Source organism: Uloborus diversus, chromosome 9 (genome assembly GCF_026930045.1).
Source record: "Uloborus diversus isolate 005 chromosome 9, Udiv.v.3.1, whole genome shotgun sequence".
NCBI lineage: Eukaryota > Metazoa > Arthropoda > Arachnida > Araneae > Uloboridae > Uloborus > Uloborus diversus.
In genome coordinates this window covers 96647575-96670216 of record NC_072739.1, presented here as the reverse complement: position 1 = coordinate 96670216, position 22642 = coordinate 96647575, and the positions used below count along the sequence as shown (strand labels likewise).

Sequence of the window (22642 nt, the reverse complement as noted above, 5' to 3'; positions counted from 1 at the left end):
TCGCCAGTGAGTGGTATAAACCTTTTATAAACACATTTTAATCGAGGAAGAACCTTTGCAGACAAATGAATTAATAAACAAAATAAATTCGAATGCGTGACTTTTCCAACTAATAAAGATACCATGCACAAAAAATCTAAAAAAAGAAAAACTCTTCTATTTTATTAGTACGATATCAATACATCTTATTACATACTTTTCTCTTATCCCATAACACGCGGTGAAAAAACGGATACATTTATATTTATGCAAAAACATTCTTTTTTATGCAAAACTACAAACAGTCCTCTGGCGACTATGTATTTCTTTTATGCTCATACTTATCATAGAAAGTACTTACATTTTTTCCAATAAGATCGGATCTGTTATCGATGATGCCCCAGGGAGCGATACCAATAGCCAACACTCGTCCACGAAGACGCGGGGTTCTTTCATTGACCAAGGCTTCGCCAACATGTCGCATTACGCCTGAAAAAAAAGAAAAAATAACATGTTTACTAAATAAAACTTCGTGAATGTATCGTTAAGATTGTAAAGAAAGCATATTTTTCAGAAATTGTTTTAAGGAATGAAAATACGTAGAATATTTTTACTTTCTGTGAAATGTTTTACTAGGTTATAGTGTAGTATAGGGGTAAAATTTCGCGATATTATGGATTTATCGCCTTGAGAAATCAAGGGTTTTCTATTTGGCGAAATTATACTACTCTATGGCAACATAGAACTTGCAACCATGTTTGGTCAAAATTTGATGGGAACTAGCTATTTATTCAGTGACATCGCACGTTATTTAAGTCCTTTCGTGTTACATTAAAATAAAACATGTCATCAAACAATATGAAAGGCTACATTGAATGTAAAATTATCTCCAAAAGAATAAAGCAAGCCATTGAATAACAAAAAGTTTCAAAGCAACCTTTTTTTGAAAACTGCTTGGTATTATCAGTTACGTTCCCATCATTTTTTCTGAGAGAATACTCCCATTAATCCATTATACACAATATGTGTATTCGATCATATACACATGTCTAAATAATGTTTGAGAGTATACGGCATATATGAAGTATACTTTATGGGAAGACCCCTGTGTATTATCATAAGCTTTGATCTTCACAGATAAAATTTTCGTGACTGAAATAGCCTTGTCATTTCAAAATTTCCCACGAAGGGGGGGTGGGGTCAAAAGGTTGTGTTCAATCATTTTATAGGGAAAAAACAACAAAATATGTACAAAAAGCCTAATTTCATTTTGTAACTAAAACCCGGGGGACCAACTACCTCCCCCCCCCCGCCCTGATTGCTCATATGACGGACCTAGCGGGGACAATACAGTAAAAATATTACTAGGTAGGTGGTACTAAAAAAGAGTACATATTTCACCATTTCACCTTGCCCCGCTATTTAACTTTCCTTTTTATTCTCCTACTATTTAAACATAACAACGAATGAAAAAAATTGTTTTCATGAACCATAGAGTATATTTTTATGGTCCTCTTAACGAGATTAAAGTACTTAAATATTAAACTAATAAAAAGTAACTCTCTTAAGAATGTCATTCTAAATAAAATTTATGAACGAGATTTCTTTTGTTTTATTATTTCCGTCAGAAAATTTTATCAATATTGTCTGATAAGACCGGTTAAGTTCCATCATCGTCCATATTCATTTCAATCCATTCATCTGATCCCAAAATTTGAGGTTAAAGAGATACGGTCACAGTTAATAATTATCGTGAAAAGCTTTTTGAAATATCTGAAATTAATGGAGCGACTTTATCTCCGTATTTACGCAAAATTGTTCTGGCGTTACTGATTTGCATATAGCTAATTGATGCGTGAAACTTTAAACGCTAGATAAATGTCAGAGAAATTTGATTAAGATGATGAAATTGCACTGCAAGTATGATATCATGAGATTTTTAGTTTTTATTTAATAATTGTAATTTTATTTTTGCTGCTCTGAATTTTTTTAAGGACAGCACCACACGTATGTAACTTAGTATTTGTGTGCTATGTAGTACCAGAATTATACAACAACAGTATTGAACATTTTGACCTGCGATTTTAAGCAACAGTCTGAGATTCAGAACATTTTTAAGTGTAATTTTTAAGAAATGTAAAAAAACCTTTCAGTAACGTCATAAAATTTTTAAGTATTAATTTACATAAGAACTGAAATGTATATGAAGATTTAGGGTCATTCCATAGAAATGTCAACCTCAACCTCAGAATTTTTTTTTCAGCAAAGCCCTAATTGTGACTTATCATTTCATTCAGCATACTTTTTAGCACATTAATCCAGGAACAGTTTGCAAAAATTTCATTCGGTCATTTTCTTCTAGCTCTAAACGTGCGAGGTTGTAGAAAAGGCTTAAAATATGCTAAAAACATGCGTCTAAGTTTTCTTGTGTAACGTAAAAGTTTTTGCAAATTTTTAAAAGAACTATTTTTATTCTAAAAGATTAGATGTTGGCCCAATAAAATTGACTGTTCTTTTTGCATACATTATAAGATAAGTATTTTAATTAGTTTGGCTATTTTACTGAAAATATTTACGTTACGTTAGTCACGAAAATGAACTTTTTTCTGCATAAAAACTAAACCAGATGATTGAACCAAACATCACTTTTTATTTTCTTACATCTATGTCATATCTACTTAAAAAGTGCAAAATATTTATTTTTGTATCAGTAGATATAAAATAATTAGTGTGACTAACGTAACAGTTTGAATGTGACTAACATAACATTTTAAAAATGACTGCTAATATTTAAAACTTATTTAATTTAATGTACATTTTCATGAACAATTTTGAATAAGTAGGCATTTTATATTGATAAAAACTATAAAGGGTGAAAAATGTCAGTAATATTACATTGTAGACCTTCTGTCTATTTAGAAAAATATTTTTTTAAAGGTCTTTAAAAATATACTTTCAATTTAAAGAATTATAATTAAAAAAAAAGGGTGAGTGAAGCAAAATGAGTACTCTGTTGAATGTGCGTGCATTCAACGCAAGAATCCAAGCTAAATAATTAAGAAAATAGAAAGACAGTTTTAACAAAGAAGAACGTCTATTTTTTAGAAAACACATCTCCACCTATTATTAAAATGAAGTAATGGCAGCTCGTTGGAAAACATTTGAAGATGTTACATGATACACTGAGAATAAGCACTGCTGCCATACATTACAGAAAATGCAAGAATGATCATTTAGAAATTCAAACATTTGCGGTGATATCCGGAAATAAAATTCATTCTGCAAAAATGTTTGAATATTTTTTTTCAATGTTACATTTTGATTAAGGATGCACAACACTATTCGTTCGATGAATTAGTAAACCTTGAAAAATAATATGCCATTGAAAAGTACTAGGAGTTTCTTATGACGATAATTAGTAAATCTGCAGAATATTAGAATTCGGCGAAACTATCAACTTGAATAAAGTTAATTTTTTAAAAGAGAGATATATATAAGATTTAATAAGCCCAAAATAATATTATTCAGTTTGTAAAAGCAGTTTTTATTTATTTATTTATTTTTTTTCGCACATTCAAATTGAGTTAGTTGAACTGAATCCTTCCATTTAATTTTTACACTAATGTAGAAAAAAAGTAAAGAAAGAACCATAATGCAACGCAAAGGAGGTTCCTAAAAAGTGTAAAAGTAATATAAGAGCAAAAGATTAATTACAAAAAGTTTTTTATATGCATTCATTGCTTGTTATCCGATGGTTACGTTAGTCACGTTACGTTAGTCACACACAGTTTTTCGTAAACGCACCATTAAGGGCCAAAAAAGATTTATGTGTAATAAATCTGTAGTATATTTTTAAATATAGACTGTTTACCTCTTACAAATATATAGGCCAATGTTAAATGCCTGCGTAACTTTCAGAAAAATTTGCCTCGTAACATAAGCATTGTTTCTCAGGGTTGCAAAAATATTACGTTAGTCACGATGCCTTTTTGGCAAAAAAAATACCTGCCAGCGCTTATTTTGCTTCAAATTCTTGGTAGAAATGAAAAATAGTCACTTTGTACATTTAAATCTGCATATTAAAGCAAAAAACATTTATTTTTACTCCCGGTGTAGGTAAAAAGAGTAAGAAAATCAGCTGCAAATGTTACGTTAGTCACTATGGAATGACCCTTTATAATTTGATGAAGGTTTGAATTCACGATAGACGCAGTCCATTTTTAGCAGGGTTGGCTTTCTGCCGGCAGAAACTAGTTTTTGCCGTGCCAGTGGCAGAAACTGGTTATAACCGGTAAAAACCGGCAGAAACTGGCAAAAACCTAAAAATGTCTTTAATAACTCAAGTAATTAGTAAATGATATTTGTTTAAGTAAACTAGAAAAAATAAAAATCATTTCATCATTTAAAAAAATAAAATCCCATGCTAGTGCCCTTGATTTAGTTCAGAAAGGGAACTTTCCGATCGCAGAGGCTTGTAGCTTTTGGATTAATTTAACAAAGGATAAAAAATCAGGAAAGAGGTGCTTAGGAAAGAGGAATGACATACAGAATTAAACTGGCATTACTGATTGTAATTTGCTCACTTATATGCTTCCTCTAAATTGTTCGTGATTGAAATTATCATGTTATGTGCTTCAAGAAGAAAGGGCCAGAATTTTACTTGTCTAAATTTTGCACCTAATGTCACAGCTTTGCAAAACAAATTGGCCCCGTTTCTCAAAACTTATTTTTCCAGTCAAATTTTTACCACAACCCCAGTTACTACATGGTGGATCAGTTATACAATAGATGAAAGTTTCACGAACATTGCTTGCTCCTTGATGCATTGTCTGCTAGCTCTTTTGTTTTAAGAATATTCTAAAACTTCTCATTTGTGCGTAGTAAATTGAGAACCTGTTTAGATTTTTGAAACCACCTTTTCTAAGAGGCAATTGCAGGGTCCAAACAATGTAACATTTGATTTTGAATTGTGATAATTTTTAATAAAATTGCAGTACTTTAGTTAACAATTAATTATTTTTTCCATGCATTTTCTGTTGTATATCAAGAATTAATTTTTCATTTTGTGAGTTTTTGCCAGTTTCTGCCACAAAGTGGCAGAAAGTGGTTTTTGCAATGCCGGTTTTAACCGGTTTCTACCAGTGGTTTTAACCGCCTCGGCAGAAACTTGCCAACCCTGATTTTTAGAAACAATAAATGAAAATTATTAAATGCTTCCCACACAGATCAATTGTCATGTCTGTTAAGTAGCAAAGGTTTGCCTTTTTACTCCAGGTTTAATAATTTCTAATGGCACGGAGAAGCCAAAGATAACTGACTAAAGGGAATAAAATGTTTTATCGAAAACCGAAAGTCAAAATGCAAGGGGGTGGGGGCAATTTTATTTATCTGTATTTGATATCTAAAATATTTTATAAAGAGTAAAAGATTTTGACGGAGATACATTGGGTGGTTAAAATTTACAATCCGCGGGAAGGCTGAACAAAGGAATCAATATCAACGTACTTCCATAAAAATTACGTGCATTCAAACGAAACTATTTTAAACCGATTCTACATTGACAATACTCTTATTGCAATACGGAAACAATTAGTTAAATTATGAACAGTTATTAAAGTACTAACTATAGCCGTTTATTAAAAGTATTATCTGTAGCAGAGGCGCAGCAAGGGGGAGGGAGTTCACCTCTCCAAACTCTTGGTTTTAAGACACATTGCCAATCATAGTATGGCGGCAATGGTAATATATATACTCGTAAGAACTGTTTGACCCGGAGAGAAGGTAGGGGGTGTAATCGTGATTTTCTGAAAGAGACGTATAAATGTAAAAGACGCATAAACGAGAGACGTATAAGCGAAGAGAAGGAATAGAGACACTTTTATCCCCCCCCCCCCGCAAGGGGTGACGAAGGAATAACAGAGCGCAACTGCGTTTTTATTGTTAAAACTTCCGGAAAATGAACTTCAAGAAGCCTCCCCGCCCCTTAGATGCGTTCATATAAACCTTTGACGATTAGCTCGTCAGGGTCAATATCTGTCTTTTTTTCTCCCTTTCTCTCTCACTTTTGTTCTTTTTTTTTTTTTTTTTTTGCCGACGTAACACAAGTTTGTGGAAAGAAAAGGCTTGACTTTTCTTTTCAGAAAATCATTTCAGAATTAGAAAAAAGAAGTTTTCTACATAGGAGTAATTCTTTTCACATTTCCGAGCTAATTTTGTTTGTTTCTTCTATGGCGCTATAGACGATTGATAAATACAGTCGAATCTCTATAACTCGAAGTTTATAACTCCAATATTACTTTATGTCGAAGTTTTCATCGGAGACTCTTGTGGTAACTTCCCATAACTCGAACTACCAATATCTCGGACGTTTCATCGTAAGATATGTTTGACGCTCAATAATAAGATTTTATAAGGAAAACAGGGAAAACTAAAATGCATTACAAATCTATTGGATAATTCATGAAACACACTTGCCTGTATTCGTCCCGGCTGTAAATATCCAAGCTCCTGTTGTTTTTGCTGCTTTGACTAAACCTTGCCTCAAAACAGCTTTTAGCTTCGGCTGAAGCTCGAAGTTGGCTTTACCTCCATGCACTGTGATCAGCAACTTGGGCAATTCTAGTTGCCATTCCCGGGTGAGCAATTGCAACAAAAGTTCTGGCTTTGTGTCAAAACTGAGCCTTACATACTGCAAGAGAAAAAAAAATAATTTAATGGATGGTCAGGTATAACAAAATGCAATGCAAAAATATACGTTATTTATTTTAATCAGAGTTGGCATTAATACGAAAATAACCTTATTGTAAATAAATTCCGAAACTTAACTGATTATCTTCATGTAACGTTCCGTGATTTCACGAGTTTACGCCAGTTTCCTGTGAAAAACAAGAACTTTTCCAAAAATGAAGTTTTATGAATCGCTACAAGTGCCATGTTTCTCTCTGATGTGAAAAACATTTATAGCTACTAGTGTAAAAATACACTTAGCTTATTTGTTGGAGCTTTCGCCTTCAGCTGAGTTACGGTCGTTCTAGATTGATTAAGCCCCAAACAAAAGCGTAAATGTACTATCTGGATATTGCAGCTTTGCTGGAACCGCAAGAAAATAAGTTATTCCGGATTTGCCAGCAATTCCGTTTTAGCATTGACTCTATTTGTTTTAAGAGCTTTCATGTTAAAACAGGAAGGTGCCAAGATCCGTCCTTGTGAGAATTAATAGAATCAAGTTGGGAATTTTTAATTTTAGAATTTTTTAGGTTGTTCAATCGTTGTTTATAACAGCTGTTTAGCCTACCAGTTGATTAGGTGCTATAAACTCACGTTTTTTGTCATAAATATAGTGTTTTGTTTGGCGATGTCAATCACGTGTTTGGCTTGGACAAAAAGGAAATGGCGCCAAGCAGATGGCGAATGCGAATAGTATTGCTTATTATTATTATTTTCTTTTTTTGAGCAATCACGAATTTTTTATCATATTTGCTTGACTTAAGTTGATGTTACTATGTTTTTTAAGATTACCGTGGTAACCATTGGTAATCTGAAATATTTGTTTCGACTCGAAATAGTCGTCGTCATAGTTATAAATCGTCTGCGGTTCATCTTTTTTTTTTGGAATTAACTCAAGCAGACTTAGCATTAAAAAAAAGATGAGTGTAAAATTATGTTTGTTTAGGAAAAAACACCTATAAACATGAATTTAAGGAGCAAAATTTCATCTCAATACAAAGTTTCCAGATTACTAATTCTCATCATTAAATATTCGTAAGAAATAAAAAACATAACGTTATGTGTTGTAAAAAATCTTTATAAATGTACTAGTTAGTTAGGACATCTGTTTGACTCTGCTGCATTTGCATTTTTTCTTATTTTTCATATCTTGGGTATTAGTGATTTTTCTGAAATTTGGTCTCTTTTCTTTTTTATTGACCCCAAATATCATTTTTATAATAATCTTTCTTTTCCAATATTTGAAAAGATTTTGTATTGAAGAGAAATAAAGCAACGTAAAATAAATTGAACAATTAAAGTAAAAGATTGAGAAGTGACCTTGATACTGTAAACAGTGATTCTCAACCAGCAGTCAGCGAGCTATTTTCATATAGTCCAGTCCCCGAGCAGCTAGTGAAGATTAGCCTATAGAATGTTGGTCGTTGCAACAACATTTAGTAAAATTAAGCTTTTGAACTCATCCTCATATATATAATAGCGAATTCACTGATCAAGTAACGCTCTAAGGTAATAAACAATGAAACTCGTGCCATTGCATGATAATTTGATTATACGTTCTGGTAAAGTTTTATCTGCAGGGTATTGCTTTATTTTGACGAGGTTTGGCCAGCAATGAAAGTTATCTACTGGAGTTAAGGGTTAATCCACTGGAGTTAGGGTTTAAATTTGAACCATCAAACTATCACAAACAAGCAATTGCTTCGTTCAAATGTAGAATCAATTTTGACCCGTCATATCTTGATGGGCGATTTTCTGGTCTCATTTTAGCCAAATATGATTGTTGTGAAAATAATATTTCTATCGTAAGTAGTCTACTTAGGATTCAGAAGAGTACCAAGTGGTCCTCAGTAGTCAAAAGGTTCAGAAACACAGCTGTAAAGTATATGTGAAAGTTTGCCAAAACATATTCAAAACTGCTAAAAATTGTTTGCAAAAATAAATAAATAAAAATAATAATAATAACTGCGACAGGACCGTACTTATTGAAATTATTGTTTCTAGAAACGGCTCCTGTCCCCCCAAGCCTGCCCCTCCTCCTGGGCGGTTACGTGTGCATAGTTGTGTGTGTAGGCTTGTGTGTATGCGTAGACCTGTGTGTATGCACGTAGGCGTGTGTGAGTGTATGTGTGTGAAGTCTTGTGTGTGTATGTGTATGAATGTGTGAGCGTGCGTGTGTGTAGGACATGGACGCCTCCAACCAGGAGAAGCGGATAGCTCGGGACCGGAGGAGCCGCGCCTGCAGAACAGTGGGCGGTGGTGCTGCAGAGGCCCCTGGTCCAAGCTGAAAAAGGAACCGGACGCCAAAGACGGTCAAGTGAGGACAATAAGCAATCGTGATTGCTCAAAAATAAATAAATCAATAAAAAAATTAATAAATAAAAATAAACAGCCGTGTTAAAGCTGGTAAAAATAAGATTCACCATGAGGAGATTTCCTGAAGAGAATATTGACTGTTTCTAACTAAATACTTCCAAAATAAATCTTTATTTATGGTTGAGAGATCATTTTTGTAAGTACATTCATAGGGAGATAATAGACGTCGTTTCTACCTGAAAAAGCAGCGACAAAGAAAAGCGACAGAAAATAATGGCTTAGAAAAAAGATGTTCCTTTCCAAGGAAGTGTGAACTGAAGAACCTAAAGAAGAATCCTTCTGCTCGGATAAAATATATCCTCTGTTTCCAGACTTAAAACAGGGTTTATGTTTCCATCGATCGGGCTCGTTATAAAGAAAAATGAATCGTTCTTAAAACCATTACACGATGAAGACTTATGTTTCAGCACTTATTCGTTTTATGTTCTTCGATTTCTTTTTGAATAGTGAACGATTTGTTTATCAGTTTTTACTTCCTTTTACAAAAAAGGAAGTATTGTATTCGCGAAAAAATTTTCACTCAAAAATCGCCCTTAATTTCCATTTTGCTCACCCCCAAATGAATGTTGAGTTTTTTTTTCGATTCGACCACATGCGGAAAAGTGCCTAAGAATGTATAGACACGCGAAATATCCATTTTGACCATCACCGAGGTAATTACAACGACTTTTCTCGTGACGTCTGTATGTATGTGCGTATGTGTGTATGTGCGTATGTGCGTATGTGTGTATGTGCGTATGTGCGTATGTGCGTATGTATCTCGCATAACTCAAAAATGGTATGTCCTAGAAAGTTGAAATTTGGTACATAGACTCGTAGTGGGGTCTAGTTGTGCACCTCCCCTTTTGGTTGCTTTCGGATGTTCCTAAGGGGGTCTTTTGCACCTTTTTGGGGGGAAATCATTGTTAATTTCGATGTAAACTCAAGTGGCGTTATAATTTGTCGGACACTTGGCGATATATCGCCAGTCTTTTGGTCGCCAAGTTTTGTCGCCAACTTGGCGACAAATTTGGCGGAGTTTTTTTTTTTTTTTTTTGGTTTCAATTTGGCCATTGTTGGTGATATTTAGAGAATAAATATTGAATCACATTAAAATAGCAAATAATGGGGAAATGACATTAAATTGGAGTAAAAGGAAGTCATGTGATGCACACATCAGCTCGTTTTGTATATAATCCATTCTATGCCATGAGGCATCCCGAAACCCTTTTTAGTTAATTTTCTTTGATTTGTTTTTTAGTATAAATTTCATAAGGTTTTCATATTAGGTATTTTTTTTTAAAATAATATTAGTACAATTGATTGCGTTTTGTTGTTTTGTTCGATGATGTTCTGTATATTTTGTTCGGAAAAAGTGATTATTGCTTGAACAATACAGGCTGATTAAAAGCAGAGTATAATGAGAATAGTTTAAATTATTTCGTAAGAAATGAATTACTTCACTTTATAATTGCTTCCAAGTAAGAAGTACGGGTAGATAGATAGACAGTTACATAAGGTTTTTCACTATTTTTAGCAAGTACTTTTTAGGAAAGTATTTGCAGGGGTGCCCGTTGGAGGTAAGGTAATGGCGCAGACTTTTGAAATCAAAAATTAAAGCTTCAGAACAAGATGCCTCGAGGAAGATCTTTCCAACAAAAAAACTTTGCCCGAATCAGACTACCAGCACACAACTAATTGGAGCGTTTTAGCAAGATCAGAGATCATCAAACGGCTAAAAGAGCCCTTTGCTGACCCCTGATGATATAATGCTGCCCCCCTAAGTATACTCACACCTGCTGTTGTCGTTGTAGTAGTGTTTGGGCAGTTAATAAGCATTACGGGAAAGCCATTCGTGGCATTGTTTCAAGACGTTTCACTTCTTTATTTGCTCACAGATAAGACAACACAAGAAAGATTTAAACAACTCATAGAAGCCAAATAATATTCAAGTCGCAGATAGGAATCGAACCCGCGACATACGGAATTTGAAGCGAAGCTTCCACTACAGAGTCATGTAGGTCCCATATTGACACCTGGGCGGTCGATACCGACGTATTAAAATTAGGTGTCACTCCAAGCTAGAGGATTGATTAGGGGTCAATGAATATCAATGCTGCTCAATCACTAATTTCCTAACAGGAACGCAAAAAAAATACGGTTTTTGGCTGGAACATGTTGTAAGTTTTGAGTGCTATAGAACAAGCGAATTCTATAACGATCGAAATATGACTTAACTTTAGACGAAAACAAATATTACGCAAAAATATTCAAGTATTGCATTATTTCCGTTTTTAATTACATCTCCAAGCTCGTATCTTGATGAAGTTGGCTTCAGTCACATTAAATGTACCAAACAGTCGAGAGGCTGATATGGGCAAGACAGTAGGCCACAAAATTCGAGTTCTTCGTTTGTTTCTTTTTTTTTACAGATCATTTTTTAACGATCAAGCCAATGGCATAACATAAACAGTAAGTCAAAATATTTTAGTTTCTATGATCAATGGAAGATGACGCACGTTGTCCACGATACTTGGCTAGGCGTTTTTTGCTTCCATCGTTTTTTTTTTCTGTGTCTTTCTGTCTTTTCCATCCCCTCAACTATTGCTCATCGTGAAGCAACCATTTCCTTTTTAATGGTTTGCGCAACAATTTGAGATTTTCAAAATAAAATAAATCATCAAAGTAATAAAAATACTTTTTCTTTTTCAGCATTTTTCGGAGGGGGTCAGTGAGAGAATCAACAAGTTTTGAGGGTTCGATGATCAAACAAGTTTGGCGGTCTCTGAGGAAGGCAAACAGTTATTCCCGCCTTTCCTCTATCTATCATTTGTTTTTATATAATTAAATAGGAATTCATTTATTTTATTTTTTGCATTTGTTTCTGTTTTCTTCATTTATTCATTTTAAACATTAAGCGTATTTCTCAAAAAAATTTTTTAATATGATTCTTTTCAGAACAAAATAGAATTTCTTTTTCTTCTTTATGTGACCAAAGGTATTAAAAAAAGCAGTATCTTTTATGTAAAAAATTTCGTTATTTTTCTTCATTTGCAATCATCAAATTAGACTTAGAAATACTTAATTAGAAATTTATAACTGCCTAACAAACTGGCAGTAAAAATACGTTGAATTCACGTTTTCGGTCTTGCCAATGTATAATTGTAAATGCTGCAGTTAAATCCGAGAATCTTCTTAAAACGTCATTTGGAAAAACAGACGATAACTCTTCTTGTTCGAATTACGTTTTTGTAGCGTAGAAATACTTTTTATAAAGCGTTAAATACTTAGAAACAACAGATTTTTTAATATACTATATAGCAAATAAAACACACAAATCAGTTTGCAGGTGCGGAATTAAGTTGCTAACTATAAAACGATTCTTTTACGTTAGTTTCAATCGGATATATTTTTTATTTTTGCGTAATAATATGTTGCAGTAATAGAAAGGAACAAAAAAATATTTTCTTTTTTGAATGCTGATTTTTTAATACTATTGTATTCAATGTAGATAAATTACAGAAAAACATTTTTTCATAAAAGAAATAAATAATTTATTTTTCTACTACTTAGTAAAATGAAGGAGAAGGAATGGGAGGAAAACAATTTCAGTACAGAGCTTTTTTTCAGTTAAGATGTGTTTACGGCAGCTTCAATACTCCTTTTTACTTTTGAAATGAATTAACCATTTATGGATCGATATTTTGGAAAATATTTCTGTACTTCAGAGCCAGACTAACGTAAGTCATATAATCGCCACTTTACAAGATAGAGAAAAAATTGTCCTTTGGTACATACAAAGGCTGGGACTTGCGCTTTTTGACTTCCTTTTAGAAAAAAAGGAAGTATTGTATTCGCGAAAAAATTTTCACTCAAAATTCGGCATTAATTTCCATTTTGCTTACCCCCAAATTAATGTTGAGTTTTTTTTTCAACCCGACCACACGCGGATAAGTGCCTAAGAACGTATAAACACCCGAAATATCCATTTTGACAATCCCCGAGTTAATTACAACGACTTTTCTCGTGACGTCCGTATGTACGTATGTCCGTATGTGCGTATGTATGTCGCATAACTCAAGAACGGTATGTCCTAGAAATTTAAAATTTGGTACGTAGAGACCTGGTGGGGTCTAGTTGTGCACCTTCTCTTTTGGTTGCATTCGGGTGTTTCTAAAAGGGTCTTTCGCCACTTTTTGTGGGGAAATCATTGTTAATTTCGATGTACACTCAAGTGGGGTTATAATTTGGCGGACACTTGGCAATATATCGCCAGTTTTTTGGTCGCCAACTTTTGTTGCCAACTTGGCGACAAATTCGGCGATTTTTTTAAAAAAATCTGGTTTCAATTTGGCCACTGGTGGTGATATTTAGATAGTAAACTATTGAATCACATTAAAATTGCCAATAATGGGAAAATGACATTAAAATTGGAGTAAAAGGAAGTCATGTGATGCACACATCAGCTTGTTAACACTGGTACACAAAGGATTTTTTTTAGGATTACGTTCATGTGACTAGATGCGGAATGGTTTCTACATACAATGCACTAATAAACGGAGCACACTAGTCTGACTCTGAGGTACAGATTTTAGGCTGAACTCCTCGCTTATTCATGAGAGAATTATCCGTATCATGGAAAAAATGCAGTTAAAAAAGGTATACAAGTGGGAATTCTTTACATTTGATTCAAGCACGTCAATCTTTTTATCAAAACAGAAATACATTAATTGATGAGGAGGCAATGACGATAACAACAAAAATGAAGAAGTGAAGTTGATCTGCCCTCAACGTAGTCTATGGCTTTTCGTGTGCAGAAACACGCTTTTTGAAGCCTGGAAAGTAAATGACGATATATGGCCATGAACAGTCTTCGAAAAAAAAAACATACACACACACACAAAAAAAAAAAAAAAAAGAAAGAAATTAAGACAGTAAAAAGTCATTTAACAACTTTTTTTGTACTGTACAAATGAAGAACAGGAAAAGATGGTTTTATGTATGAATTTTAATATACATTTTTTAACGAACTCGTACTTTATAAGCACTAGTTTATAACGAGCAAATATCACGGTCTCTTCCAGTTCGTTATAAGCGAGTTTCACTGAGTACTTGTTTTCTTCATCATCCAAATTTGCATGCTTTTCAACTAAGCAGAGAAACCAAGTTATAGTTTCGGTTCCTTATTTTAATATAAATGAATTGATATATTAAGAATATTTTTACTTTAAAAAAAGCAAATTATATGCACCTTTTTAATCAGATCATTAAATTCTTGCAGTAATTTCAGACTTAATTACCATTATGGATTTCAAAACAATGCATTACGGCTGATGTTACTGCATCAAATAGTGACATTTTATTATTCATATCGTATACAGTTCGAAGTACAATGACATATTGAGAGAAAGGCTTTGTTATGCGCAGAACGTGGATTTCCACTTGCGAAATGCAATCGATTTCAACTCGGTCAATGCCAAACATGTCACGAGAAAATATCAAACATCCGTTTTGATGAACTATCTACAGTCATGTCAAGATAAAATAAATCTTTTCCTTTTTTTTTTTTAAGTGAAACTTTTTATGCGAGTGCTTTGAAATTCTGACCACAACATTTTGTGTGACGGGGATGCCGTAGATGTTTTTTAATTGTTGCCAAAAACAGCAAAAAAAAAAAAAAAAAAACAACAATTCTAAAGTTAATACACTTCCGCTTTTCAATTGTTGCTAAAATAATAAAAAATATTAGTAATTATGAAGTTAGTATTGACAATAAATTTAATAAATAATTTCAAGGTTGAACTTAAACAAGCATCTATTTGTGAACTTTAAAATTTTTAAATTTTTAATTCAGGTTTTGAAGATTTGCTTTAATAAACCTAGTTTGTAATTTTTTATTATTAAATTCAACTTTGTAATTAATATTATTGTTCACTGTTTTCGGCAAACAATTATAAAGCGGACATCAAGTATTGTTTTGTTTTCTCGTTGTTTATAATCTATTTTTTTTCTTAAATTATTTAATTTTGTTGTGAATACGCCTAAGTAAGGCGCAGAAAAAAACACCATGTTGTAAGAGAAAACTGCGTATGAAGAACAGTTCAAAATGTCAAAAAAAAAAAACTTCTATTCTGTGATGAGTGTTAATGAGACACATTTTTTTTTTTCAAAATCAAGCGTATTGTTTTAATTTGAAATCTTCTGACGATATTACTTTTAGCACATTTTTGAGAACATTGCGCTTATTGTTCATGATTCAAGATTTGCACATCCGGTATGCAATAAAATAATAACATTTACCATGAACTATGTATTGCATTTACAACGTCATTTTGGCGCCTTACGTCACACACATTGCCAAACAAATAGTGTACGCTGTCAATGTAAGTAATCACTTTTATGTCGATCGTATCCTAAATCAACGCAAGAAAAATAAAGTACACGTTTTATTACAGTGCAAAAAAAAAAAAAAAAAAAAAATCACGAAAGTTTTACAGAATATTTAGAGCATTTTCTTTTTTAGTTTTAAAATCAAATTTTGATGAATTTTCACAACAATTTTGTTTTATGTATTTTACAACAAATCTGGAAATAGGTCATTGCTCATAATTAACGTAAATTAATCACGTTTTAGAAATGGATTCTCCATTTATCAAGCAAGTATCAATGGAGGGATTTCTACCATAATCTTACTAATTATTGTGATTTTCATTTAGTTATAACATGCTTTAAATATCACTGATCATCTAAACTTGAACATTGAGTGCCTTTTCAAGTCTAATTCCTCATACTTCACATTTCGTCATGACTCGTCACAGCAGTTAGACCTATAAAAATATTTAAAATGATGCAGTTGCTATCATTGGACCACTAGGTGTTTTCATGAATGGAGAACCTGACAAAATATTTCATTCATGGAAAATCTCAAATATTGCTGTAACTTCAACTCATTTACCTTTGAAAATTGCTCAACAGTTTTAAAATAAACATGACAATAAAAAAATAATCTCAGAAATTCAGGAAAACTCTTATACTTTATTATAATTTCAAGGCAATTTTTTATAAAATTGATTAAAATTTTAAAACATAATAATAGTTTCAAAAACTTTTGCTGCTCCAAAAAAATGTAAAAAATAGTAAAATATTATGTCCAGTAGACAAGTGAAAGAATGTAACGTGCTACAGTAGCTTACAGAAATGTTCATGAACCTTAACGAAGTCTGCCGACAATATAGAGTCATGAAAGCAACTTTAAACAGTCGCATGGAAGATAAAAATCGTTTTTTTGTTACCTTAGTCACTCATTAGAAATTTAAGAGGTAAACCCTCCGAAATAGGAATATGCGTAGTGAATCATATTTTGAAACTAAAGAAGAAGTTTTTGGAATTACTTCCGAAAAATTGGGGGCCCTTCAAGAGACGTGTGGGACACGTGTAGTCTGTCCTATGTATACCAATCCACACTGAGAGAAAATTCTATTTTTCGACTGAATTTTTGACAGGAAATATTTCGACTGCATTTTTACATATGATTACATAGTTCTATTTCTAACATGATAATTGAAAGCAAGCTTTTTTCTATAATATTGTTTACAGTATGTCATTTTTACTTTTCAAAAGTTTCACCAGGCTGGCAATATCTAAACAGAAAGTAAATTGCTACTGTCTCACTGTTCTCTCTGTCTCAATATACCCTCTTCTCCCCTGCATCAATTCTCAAAAAACTTCAAAATTTTTATATTTTGGGTATCAGAATTTTGATTATATGTATTTTTAAATACCTGTTTGTGTTTAAGTAATGTTTTAGGGTAACGGCACCAATAACAGTGAAGGGTCCAGTAACACACAGTCGTGAGTTTGGATTTAAATAATAAGAATGTTAGGTGGGTAAAACTGATGCACTGTAAAAAAAATCTGTAAAATTTACGGAAAAAAACTGTCAGCCAGGAGGCCAGTTTTCTTCCGTTTATTTTACAGAAATCTTCCGTATTTTTATTATTTATTCAAGCTGATTTATTATTTTATGAAGATTAAAAAATGAAACTATACTTTTATAAATACATTTCAATATTTACTATACTACTACGAAATACATGTACACAAAGGTAAATTTCCGAATATGCCTCTGTAACAAATGACAAAAGAACATAATAATAAAATATTGATTAGGATACAATGAAATGGAAGTTGCAAATGATTTAAAACTTACTCGCTTTAAATAAACATAAGATCAAAAAACTCGAGCACGAGAACCAAAATCCAAACAGGCGGGCGAAATTTCGAAGAAAAACAAAGTACGCGGTGAGGCGATGGTAACAGTTAACGCTTATAACCGGTTACAGATTCAAAAAAACAGAGAAATCCTGTATTTTATTACGAACAGTTTTTTTCTGTAAAAAATACGGATAACTTCTTCAAAATTTACAGTTTTTTTTTTACAGTGTGTGTGTTGCTGCAACCTATGAATACGGTGCAACCAGCTAGTGTTATCAGAGTAAGTTTTATGAGCCAGTTGGGATTTACAAGGCAGTGGTGGGGGTTATAAACAGCCACCATGAGGTCAGCCGGTGTTTCATGTTCATTTGAATTTGACAAGGCTTTAGTTATAAAAATAAAGAACGTTTGCACATTTTGAAGAGAAAATGGGAATTTTGTCTATGACTTATCCTTTTTTCATCCTATCTGTTACTGGATATCATCAGATTTGTCGGTGTCTGTTACTGGGTTTCGGACCTTTTTTCGAAACTGAGCAAATAAAAATACAATTAACTAATTCAGAGAATCCAGAAGCAGCCAAACGTTAGCTAAGATGTAGCTGCATGATAGAAAAGTAGTTTAAAAAGTTTAAGTATATTAAAAGACTCTAAAGAAAATTGAGTTAACCTGAGAGCGATGTCATGACCATGTCTGTTACTGGTGCCGTTACCCTTAATGTCTTTCCGAAATTTTCCATTTTATTTTGATTTTTTTTAACTTCAAATGAGCGACTCTTATTCAGTCGTTCAAATTAGATGACCTGCAAATGGCGCTCTCTGAAAATTACAGAAAACTGATTTATTACCCGGTTTTTGAGCTAGAGTAAAATACCAACAGCATGTTGCTATGTTAGTTCAGTTTTATTTTCCATCTTATATGACAGTATATCGTAGCTACGTAGAACCGGTCCTCTGAGGCAAAACTAACAGAGGTAGCAACGAAAATAGCTGTGCAGTTAAAGTAACTAGTTAAAACAAGTTATGTTTGTTACCTTTAAAAAAAAAATTACAGTAAAAACGGTTTCTTGTAAATCGAAAACGTATGTAAGCACAAAAATTTATGCCACTTTTACAGCAAGTTTCATTTGCTGCTTTGGCAAAACAAAGTAAAAATTGATAATGTTCATGCTTTTGATTTGAAAGCAATTTATTCTAACAAATTTTGATTGATATTCGTATACACGCACGCATAACAACTTAGTAAAAACAATGAGATTGAAAGTTATTAAAAAATAAACATGATGTTTCAAACATCATTAAATTTCCATTATGAAAACGAAGTTGAGTAGTCCGGCTGGAAAAACTATCACTATTTTCATTTTTACTATTATGAACTATATATGTTTTCAGAAAGATTATGTAATGCTTTAAAAATATTAAAATCTGTTGGGATAGTAAATGTAAATTAAAATACACTTGTATTAAACTGCATTAACAAACTATTTATTGTAGTTTATATCACGGTTTTTAAATTGTTGTTTTATTTTATAATAAGTTTCTCTTTAGATTTATGTAATTATCGATATTACTTTTTGATGATTTAATAATTTGTTCAATATATCTCACATTGCGTATATCTTTCTTTTTCGATTTCCCAAGAAAGATTCATTTCTTTATCGAATTGCATTAGATTTAACCACTTTTGTCAATAATTAAAATTATCTATTTCTGAACTGTTTAGTGGAAACATTTCCTGAGATACCAACAGTGATCAGTAGTGATATACTTATAGTACAAACAGAAAATGGACCATAAGCTTAAAACTGTTTTATCTGTATCTATTGATCTATGCATTCAATGATTATTTTATTTAAATAATAAAAATATAAAAATATCATCAAACAGGCAATTACTTCGTTCAAATGTAGAAACAAATTTCACTCGTCATATCTTGACGAGCGATTTTCTAGTTGATAATAATAATAATAAGTATTATTATTATTATTTTACTAGAAAATCGCCAGTCAAGGTATGTCGGGAGAAAATTGCTTCTAGATTTGAATGAAGCTATTGCCTGTTTGGTGTTATTTTGAAAGTTGAAATTTTAACCCTAAACAGCAGTGCATAGCGTACATTGCTGACCACTTTTCCCTTTCTTCATTCGTCTCAAATGTCATAGTTTTATCGCTAAAACAGTTAAGTTACTGGATCCAGTTCAGCCTTGTCACAATTAAGCCTTTCCCTGCCTTTTAAACATTACCAAAATACATCATCAAGTTTTCATGCCTTGGCGCGAGTTTCATTGTTGGTGACGTCAGGGCTACTCGATCATTCGCTATTATATATATGAGGATAAAGTAAGTAATTTCCCATGAAAAGAGTGCCTGAACTTTTCAAAAAAAGTTTGTACAAATTCTTCGACAAAACCGTAAGGGTCACAATTTTTATAATAAAAGAAACGAAAAAATAACTTAATACAAACGACTTTTGTAAATTTTTGTCCTTGAAATACTAGAGCTATACGCCTTTTTTTATTTTAGAAAGACAGGAAAAACACAATCGATTTGATGTTATTTTACAAGTATTTTTTTACTACTTTTTGATAAAAAATTTTTTGACATTGAAGCTGTCAATGATTTATTTTGTAAATTTGGAGTGACGAACACCTTCGTCAGATATCAGTATATTAAGAAACGAACTTAATCCTCTTCCAAGAAAGAACATATTAAAAACAAAAATGCCCGTCTTGAAATGGGATGAAAGTGTAAAGCACTGAAAGTTAATTACCAAAAGTTTCTTTTTTGACATGTTGCGAGCAACAAACTGGCGAGTTTTTCACACAAAGAAAAACAGAATAATTTATAAATGCATGTTGTCTATGTCGCATTTTGCCGATAACAGTAATTAGAGCTTTTAGCACGGATGGATGAAACTTTTAAAATGCATTCATTTTATCTTTTAATTTTTTTCTCGGTTTTACAACTGATGATCATTATGGAAGGTTTATTTTTTTTCTCTTTTCTTTGAATATTTTTTATTTTTGGTGGAATAGATAAAGGAGAGCACACTCAAAATATTTATTTATTTATTTTCTTAGTTCAAGAGATAGTTTAATGTTTTTCAAAATGCAATGAGATGTTGTAAAGTAGTTGAAGAAGCAAAGGAATTTTTACATTAGTTGTTTAAGGTTTCATCTGCCTTGAGTCAAAATAAGTAAGATGCATAAACAAAACAAAATGTACAGGGTGTTTATAAAATTCTGCACTGATAGATAAAATTTATTTAAAAAAAAACACACTTTAATTTCAACATAATTCCTTTTTGTTTTGATTCTTATCTCAAAACGCTTTTTTATAACGGAAATACTCTCGTGCACCTTTTGCAGTTCTGAGCAAATTAAGACGATTTTCAACTTTTTAACTGAACACTAGTGCGGCCAAAATTTCCCTTCTAGGAGGTTAATGCTTGGTCACAATGAATATTAACTGCCACATTAGGATTGGAAATATGTGTTAAAATCAAAGGCTCCGGAGAATTGTCTCTCAAAACTACCTTCATTTTGAAAATTACAATACATAATAAAATAATATTGTATTTTATAATAAAACTTGTATTGAAACTTTTTTTTGGAAATGAAATTGTTCCTTAATTTGTTTTTCATGGAGGAAAATGAAAAACGAAATATTTACCGAAAGAAATATGTTCTATTCAATTAAAAAAAATTTAACAAATTAATGAGCAAATAAAAGGATAGTTCAATAAATGAAACGATAATGAAACAATAAACCAATAAATTAATTAATTACATGCATCAGTTGCCAAATCGATTAACTCCACTTTTAAAAAAAAATCCTCATTTCTGCTTTAATAGTGCTTAATCAATGCTTAGAATGTGAATTTATATTAAACTTTTTCAGTACATTTCTGATCCTGCGATAGCAGACAATGTAACATGAGGGCCCATTCAGTCCTATGGATAACACTATCTTCTTCCTCACTTTTCTTGATTTTTTGTTTTATATTGATTTTTTGTTGTTAATCGTTTGGTAAGCGAAGCATCCATATTAATACACGAGAAAAGATTAAAGGCTGTATAGAATAGTGCATGGATAAGAATATAAGTGAATGAATGATGTCATATAACAGAATTATTAAATTAAGGAACGTAAATTGATTATTGAATAAATGAATTCGTTAGTCAAGATTTATATCAACATTACACGAATTTAATTTGTAGTACCAGATTCCGCATACTTAAACGAGTAAAAAAACATTCTTCAAACAAATTTAGTTATTTAAATAATCAAGGTACATCATTTTAAAATTTGACGCTAGTTTTCTTGTCATTCTCCTGGGCTCGGAATGAGTTTAATTATAACAGATTAGAAAAAGGAATTTTTAATCTGCTGTACTACAACACTGTTTTTTTTATCACCATTTTGTTGGATTCCTTAAGTATTTTGTTAATATAATCTGTCTGCCGTTCTAACTGAAATTTTGAAATTCAAGAATGGGTATGCAACATTTTTGATGTCACTCTCCTGGACACCATTTTTGTTTTAAATAAAAGAAAAAAAATTTTTGCTCATAGTGCGTAGTTGAATTAAGAGATTATAATAGAAAGTAACGTTATTTAGCTTAATTATAATCCTAAGCTTACGTAACAGGCAAGTTACAAGGAAAATGTCATTCTCCTGGCGCGGGAAAAAAAATCATTCTCCTAGCGCCAAAAAAAGAAGAAAAAAAAAATCCCTCTCCTAATATTATTCGTACCGCATTGGTAATACCCTTAGTAGAATATAATTTATTTCCAACCAGTGGTACCCGCACGGCTTTGCCCTTAATTGAAAACTAAAAGGTCATTTGGTTCGCCTGTATATTTACAAAGAATGGATGACGAGTTTCTCGCCAATTTGCTATGTTCATTTGCTCGCCAATGTTACGGTTCCACGTTAGGATGATTTCGTAATTTAATCTTCCACGTTGTGACAATTTGTTCGGTAAAATTTTCTTAAAATTGGAATTGAAAAAGAACAAAATCGAATTTTCGAAAAATCCTTCGAGGTGCAAACCCCCATGCTACAAACTAACTTTTTGCCAAATTTCATGAAAATCGGCCGAACGGTTTAGGCGCTATACGCGTCACAGACATCTAGACAGACAGACACAGATCCAGATATCCAGACAGATTTTCAGCTTTATTATTAGTAAAGATACATGTCAGAAAATAAGATTAAGAATAAAAAAGCTGAATTTGGCAAACGATAAATAAAAAATCTAGCTGTAGAAAAGTTTTAATTATTTAATCTTTTTTTTTTTCAAAATAATCTTCCAAAAAGATATTTGTTGGTTACACATTTTTTAATTTTAATGTTGCTCGAATAGGT

The 22642-nt window shown here is 32.1% G+C and overlaps 1 protein-coding gene across 1 annotated transcript in view; it reads right to left on the bottom strand.

Moving 5' to 3' along the window:
• The window catches only part of LOC129229933 (transient receptor potential cation channel trpm-like), a 766163-nt gene that overhangs the window by 350051 nt on the left and 393470 nt on the right, over positions 1–22642 (bottom strand). Inside the window, exons 4-5 of the mRNA XM_054864315.1 lie at positions 6454–6667; positions 341–468 (exon numbers count right to left, since the gene is read on the bottom strand). Coding sequence (XP_054720290.1) covers positions 341–468; positions 6454–6667 — 342 coding nt within the window. The remainder of the gene's footprint in view (positions 1–340; positions 469–6453; positions 6668–22642) is intronic.